The sequence below is a fragment of the Colobus angolensis genome, unplaced genomic scaffold, assembly GCF_000951035.1.
Source record: "Colobus angolensis palliatus isolate OR3802 unplaced genomic scaffold, Cang.pa_1.0 Scaffold126, whole genome shotgun sequence".
Lineage (NCBI taxonomy): Eukaryota > Metazoa > Chordata > Mammalia > Primates > Cercopithecidae > Colobus > Colobus angolensis.
The window spans coordinates 3,342,941-3,350,343 of NW_012113808.1; the positions used below are offsets into that span (position 1 = coordinate 3,342,941).

Sequence of the window (7,403 nt, forward strand, 5' to 3'; positions counted from 1 at the left end):
CCTTACTTCTACAAAAATGGCCATAATCAAAAAAAAAAAAAAAAAGGTAGATGTTGGCATGGATACGGGAACACTTCTACACTGCTAGTGGGAATGTAAACAAGTACAGCCACTAACAGCCACTATGGAAAACAGTGTGGAGATTCCTTAAAGAACTAAATGTAGAACTACCATTTGATCCAGCAATCCCACTACTGGGTATCTACTCAGAGGAGAAGAAGTCATTATTCGAAAAAGATACCTGCACACTCATGTTTGTAGCAGCACAATTTATAATGTCAAAATTGTGGAACCAACCCAAATGCCCATCAATCAATGAGTGGAAAAAGAAATTGTGGTATGTATATATAATGGAATACTACACAGCCATAAAAAGGAATGAATTAACAGCATTTGCAGTGACCTGGATGAGACTGGAGACTATTATTCTAAGTGAAGTAATTCAGGAATGGAAAACCAAACATCATATGTTCTCACTGATATGTGGGAGCTAAGCTATGAGGATGCAAAGGCATAAGAATGATACAATGGACTTTGGGGACTTGTGGGGAAGAGTGAGAAAGGGCTGACGGATAAAAGACTACAAATATGGTGCTGTGTATACTGCTGGGGTGATGAGTGCACCAAAATCTCACAAATCACCACTAAAGAACTTACTCATGTAAACAAATACCACTTGTACCCCAATAACTTATGGAAAAAAAAAACTGCATGTCATTTCTGGGGTAAAAGCTAAAAGGATTAAATAAAAGCATATGATTTACAAACTACCAGGAGACAAACATTGAAATGATAAAAAAAATCTGAAAATGGAGAAAGATAAAACAGACAGTACAAAATAAGACAGAAATTTAAGTCCAAATGTATCAATAATTATATATATAAATGACTAAATATACCAATTAAAAGTCAAGAATTGTCAGACCGAAATTTAAAAAAAGAAGCTCTACTTTATACCAAAATGGTTATGAATATAAATGCAAATGAAAACAATGAAATCATAAGGCATTTCTCAGTTAAATCACAGTAACTGAGATGATCTAAAATATTTCAATATTACTCCCAAAACATGGACTTGAAATATATAAAGTGAAAATTAAAATAACTCTAAGAAAAAAGTGACATCCAGAATCGCATTGGAAAATGTTTCTTTACTTATTTACTTTTATTAATAATTGATAGATTCAATCAGAAATCAGTAAGTACATGGAATATTTAAACAATACATCCGACGTATGTTTAAAATCACCTGTGTACATAAAAAATCACCATGTGTTTACAGAAGTTTCCCAGAAGCTGTTACAAGAAACTTGTTGTTTAAAATTTATTGACTTGAACTTATTCACGTGGCCACATGTAGCTGCAAGGGAGTCTGGGCAGCCATGTACCCCTCTAAATATTTGGTACTCCACTACTTTGAAAGAAGGAGAAATTTATATTAGGAGTCAACCAAGACTCTCTGGCACAGATACTACTATAAAGATAGAGAGCTAAGATTAGTTTGATGCTCAGTACCCTTAATATGCGACACGCTACAATTAAATAAAAATTAATCGGTACAAACATTATTATATATATAAGTGAAAATGCAAAGTTTAAAATCATGTGGCAGTACTACCTTAAAAGATGATTCTACAAACAGTCAGAATATGCCAATGCTATTTTTTTAAAGATTATATTTGAAATGAATTAAATGCACTTGTATTCATACATTCTTGTAGAGGAATTCAAAATGCTCCTCCCTGCCTCATCTATTTATGAAGACCAGTTTGAAGAAAACTGGCTCAGAGAATGATACCAACAAAAGATTTTTCAGGATCTGGCCCCTGCCTCATCTCTCACACTTTTCCACACCTCTTTCCTGCACCGTTGCATTTCTCCAAAGACAGTATGAATTCTCAAAGCTCTAGGTCTTATATGTTTTTCTCTTCCTGGCTCCTTTTCCCTACATTGGCCTTTTGTTTCCATTGGAGAAGCAGGAGTGTGCCAAGAGGGTAGGTAGGCAATCTTATTTTTCCAGAGGTAATTAGGCATACTTTTCTCTCTTCCCCCTAATTCACACATGTAAAACATGTAGTACACTTGACATTACTAGTATCATCATCATTATTAAGTCTTTGAACTGTAACCATTATTATGTTGCCATTTAAAAAAATCTCAGTACCCTTGCACTGTTTGTCTATTTCCCCGAATGGTGTGCAAACTGCTTGATTGGAGGGACTTATTTTATTACCATTCTTGGTATCTTCAGCATATAGCACAATGCCTGGCTCACAATAAGTGTTCAATACATGTATGTCACATGAAGTACTAATTAGAAAAAAAAAGGTCAGCAAGTTAAATAACCTTCCTTAGGAACTTAGGTCACTCAGTGTTTTAATTTTCCTAAGTAAACACTGAAATACTCTTTAGTGCTTCTCTTATCAAACTGAAAAGATGAGAGCATTTTAAAAATAATGCCAAATGCTTTACTAATATTTTGAGTTGGGAAAACCATAGTTGACGCAGTGTACCATGCTTGTTGTGGTCATCTCACATTCATTGTAGATTGATTCATTTCCATCCTTTTATACTCCCTCAACTGGCTCATTTTCTATTTAAATCTGAGCTTTTTGCCCTTTGTCTTCCCATTTTGTATTGAAATAAACACTTTGTGAGGTTGTCAGTTTCCTGAAAACCAGCAGCCTTCACAAGAGAAGGGAAATGAGATGCTAAGGATGCTTTGTTTCTAGCAGGGATGGTTTGTGCCAGGAAAGAAGGTTGAACGGGCCTCTTTATTTCTGGTTATAAGGCTTCAGCCTTCAGTCACACAGTGATCAGATAATAGCAGTGGCCACCCTTATGGAGGAAAAAGTGCACAGAGTTATTATTTTGTGTACTTATCGAGGAAAAAGTACACAGAGTTATTGTGTGAACTAATACACTCCTAATCTCTCCGTCTGTTTAATGGGTAACTTTATACAATAGTGGATCTCCATAGAGACATAGTCCTGCAATATTCACGCCACCTGGCAAACTAAACATCTACTTCTTTTCCCCTACTGTGAAGGCTGAACAGGGACTGCATTAATTTGCTATGGCTTCCATAACAAAGTACCACAAACTAGGTGGCTTAAAACAATATATATTTATTCTCTTACAGTTCTGGAGGCCAGGAATCTGAAATCAAGATGTTGGCAGGGCTGTGCTCCCTCTGGAGGCTCTAGAGGAAGATCTCTCCTTGCCTCTTCCAGCTTCTGGTAGCTCCAGATATTCCTTGGCTGTGGCAGCATAATTCCAATTTCTGCCTCCATCTTCTCATGGCCATCTTCCCTCTGTGTCTGTTGCTGTGTTTCTTTTCCTCTTACAGGGACACCAATCACATTGGATTAGGGTCTACCCTAATTCAGTATGAACTCATCTTAACTTGATTACATCTGCAAAAACCATATTTCTAAATAAGGTCACATTCATGGGCACCAGAGATTAGGACTTTAACATATCTTTTTGAGGTCTTCAATTCAACACATAATAGCAACTTTGAAAGAAGTCCTGTGAAGCCCTTCACTTTTAGATCAGTGTCACCCACTTTTTATTTCCAATATTCACAAATACATAATTTGTAGATTTTTACATTAAAAATTGCTGTTATCTTAATCTTTACTGTATTCACTACTAGGAGTCACACTATTTTAATCACTAAACATGTCTTATTAATCGATTGTTACAAAATTTCCAGTAATATGACATGTGTCTTAATGTACCATCTTCACCATTTGATTAACTTATTTCTGTTGCCGATACCCTAATTATTCCAGATCCTTGGGCTTGTCATCATCACTGATCCCTCTGTTTCCCTTGATACCTGTATCCATTACTAAGCCCTCTTAACTGCCTCATTACAGTATCCTCTGCTTCCATTTCTTCCTTAATATCAATGCCATCCTCCTTTTGATTCCTTATGTCTAAACCATGATAATGGACTCCTAATTGATTTCTCTACTTTGGTCCCTTCTCACAGTACCAGATTAATCTTTACGTCATTCCATTGATTAAAACCTTCCAATAGTGTGTCTTTGCTTGAGAAATAAAATTCTTTAGCCTTAGAATTTGATATTTGAGGAGACCTTAGTTCTCTTTCCCATCTTGCAAGATGGCGGGTGAAAAAGTTGAGAAGCCAGATACTAAAGAGAAGAAACCCGAAGCCAAGAAGGCTCATGCTGGTGGCAAGGTGAAAAAGGGTAACCTCAAGGCTAAGAAGCCCAAGAAGGGGAAGCCCCATTGCAGCCGCAACCCTGTCCTTGTCAGAGGAATTGGCAGGTATTCCCGATCTGCCATGTATTCCAGAAAGGCCATGTACAAGAGGAAGTACTCAGCCGCTAAATCCAAGGTTGAAAAGAAAAAGAAGGAGAAGGTTCTTGCAACTCTTACAAAACCAGTTGGTGGTGACAAGAACGGCGGTACCCGGGTGGTTAAACTTCGCAAAATGCCTAGATATTATCCTACTGAAGATGTGCCTCGAAAGCTGTTGAGCCACGGCAAAAAACCCTTCAGTCAGCACGTGAGAAAACTGCGAGCCAGCATTACCCCCGGAACCATTCTGATCATCCTTACTGGACGCCACAGGGGCAAGAGGGTGGTTTTCTTGAAGCAGCTGGCTAGTGGCTTGTTACTTGTGACTGGACCTCTGGTCCTCAATCGAGTTCCTCTACGAAGAACACACCAGAAATTTGTCATTGCCACCTCAACCAAAATCGATATCAGCAATGTCAAAATCCCAAAACATCTTACTGATGCTTACTTCAAGAAGAAGAAGTTGCGGAAGCCCAGACACCAGGAAGGTGAGATCTTCGACACAGAGAAAGAGAAATACGAGATTACAGAGCAGCGCAAGATTGATCAAAAAGCTGTGGACTCACAAATTCTACCAAAAATCAAAGCTGTTCCTCAGCTCCAGGGCTACCTGCGATCTGTTTTTGCCCTGACGAATGGAATTTATCCTCACAAATTGGTGTTCTAAATGTCTTAAGAACCTCATTAAATAGCTAACTACAAAAAAAAAAAAAAAAAGAATTTGATATTTGATATGGAAATGCACCTCTACTTGTGGCAGGGGTGACAAAAGGATTCAGACTGCAAATTTTTTATAAGTATTGTGTAATGAAAAATTATATTGACATTGGTGAACACCGTGACCTCCAATATCCCCATCATCAAAGAAAAGTTAAATTTTGTCACCATCTACTATCAAAGGTAGAAAACAGAAATCATTATAACTTAGAAATAAATTGAATAAACATTGATATAAAAGATTTCTTACTCATAATCATGTTTAATATTTGGTGAGTATGAAATTGAGATTTACTTATTGCAAGAAATCTGGAAAATAAAGTTTTGGAAAAATAGTCCAAAAAATCATTGTAATCTCATCAACCTATTATCATTTTGAAATACTTCTGTCTGCTCTTCAAGGAGAAACACTTGCTAATAAAATGCTTCTATTTTGGCCACTGGGTACCTCCCTTTTTTATTATCTCTAACCCATTTGTCTCAGCCTATTTTTTTTTAGCTCAGCCAGCCCATGATCATTCTATGCCCAATAATTTTTACAAATCCTCTTCTTATGCCTGGGAGCCGGGTTTTAGAGGCTTCCTCTTCCCAAACCCATCTTTAGAAGAATTGGGGTCTTAGAAAATTTCCAAAGCATCCCAAGTTTTACTGCGGTACCCGATGAAGAGAAAGGAAGTGGGGAGGATACCAACCAGCAGCACCTGTGAACCTTATAGAAGAGATCTTCCAGGTGCAACAGTATCAGAGAGGAGGGCCGTGCCCACTCCCCAGCAAAACCCACAGGTCTCCCCAGAAAGCCTGACCTTCTTTCTTGCTTCAAGGGAGCCAAGACCAACTCTGAACTCAACTACCCTGAGTAGAGAATCTGATGTCACCACCCTACATTTTATGATCTTATCTGATGCAGTCCCTGAAATTGGCAAATTAAAGATTCCCTTAGCTTCAAATTTCATTTAGTCTTCCCTCCATTAAAGAAGAGAAGCCTGGGAATGGCTTGGAAATGCAAACAGCTGAATCTGAAGCTCTTAAAGGATAGAAGCAACCAGGGCAGAGCACCTGTGAGTGTTCCCCGACACCACATCCTGGAGATGAATTTACTGGTTTTTGTGCTCTTCACTGCTGTGTCTCTCCCCTTACTTCCATCCAATTCTCATTTGCTTCATCTTTTGCATGGGGGCAGCAGTTCAGGGGCTATAGACTAAATGTTTGTGTCTTCCCAAAATTCATATGTTGAAACCTAATCCCCAATGTGATGGTATTTAGAGGTGGGGCCTTTGGAAAGTGATATAGGTCATGAGGGTGGAGCTCTCGCTCATGAGTGAGATTAGTGCCTTAGAAGAGAGGCCCCAGAGAGCTCCCTCCTCCCTTTTGTCTGTGAGGACACACAGGAAAATGGCCATCTGTGAACCAGGAAACACTTTCATCAGACACCAAAAACTGTTGGCACCTTGGTATTAGACTTTCCAGCCTACAGAATTGTGAGGAATAAGTTTCTTTTGTTTATAAACTGCCTAGTTTATGGTATCTTGTTATAGCAGCCTTGATGGACTAAGGCAAGAAACTACACCTACTGGGTTATTTCTCAAAGATGTTGCTGAGAAGAAACCTGAGCCCTTTGATTGTACACCTTCTCACATCTGTTAATTTCTAAAGAAGTCCTAGAGCCAGGGATTCTGCTCCAGCCCTTGGTCGTCCATTCTGGAATTCTGGCACCGCCATGGTTGGGATCATTTGTAATTAAAACAGAGAAAAGAAGAAGCCAAATTTACTTTAAACACAATAAAGTCAGAATTGTTATTTTTGCAAGCAGAATTAAAGGCAGGTTTTGTTTTTACAAGGAATATGCAAGTTAGTCGGTATGGTCAATGGGAGAAAATTTCTGATTAAGCGAAATGTGTTACCATTTTGAGTAAATTAGGAAGCAATATGATGGAAAGAGTGTGTTAAAGTGGAAATACCTACAGCCCATCCCACACCATTACACTCCCCTTTACAACACCTGCACACCCTCAGCCATCGTCCACTTCCTCTCCTCATACCTAGGACCAATGCACATCATTCCCTGACTCTAAATTCAGAAAATGCAAGGAAAATTCTTTGGAAATTCAATGGATGCTTGAGATGGCAGAATTGTTGAGACTCAACAAGGGTTTTGGGACCAGGTTTTGTTATTCCCTGAAGCATGGGCGGTAAAGATGGGGAGGGTCCAAGAGAGGATGAAGAACTGCAGAGAGTATGATCAAGGACAGGAAGACAATTAGGGAATGAGAGGGCTTCCACTTTGAAACACCTGAATCTTTAGGCCACTTGTATAGTCAAAGGAGAACTCACTGTCACTTAACATCATGGTAATG

At 38.6% G+C, this 7,403-nt stretch overlaps 1 protein-coding gene across 1 annotated transcript; it reads left to right on the forward strand.

Moving 5' to 3' along the window:
- Positions 1-4,106: 4,106 nt before the first annotated feature.
- LOC105505498 (60S ribosomal protein L6) lies at positions 4,107-5,049 on the forward strand. The gene has a single exon (XM_011933336.1). The coding sequence runs from the start codon at positions 4,133-4,135 to the stop codon at positions 4,997-4,999; it is 867 nt and encodes a 288-aa protein (XP_011788726.1). The 5' UTR covers positions 4,107-4,132; the 3' UTR covers positions 5,000-5,049.
- Positions 5,050-7,403: the final 2,354 nt, after the last annotated feature.

Coding starts and splice junctions, on each gene's coding strand:
- LOC105505498 (XM_011933336.1), top strand. CDS start 4,133: ATGGCGGGTGAAAAAGTTGAGAAGCCAGATACTAAAGAGAAGAAACCC.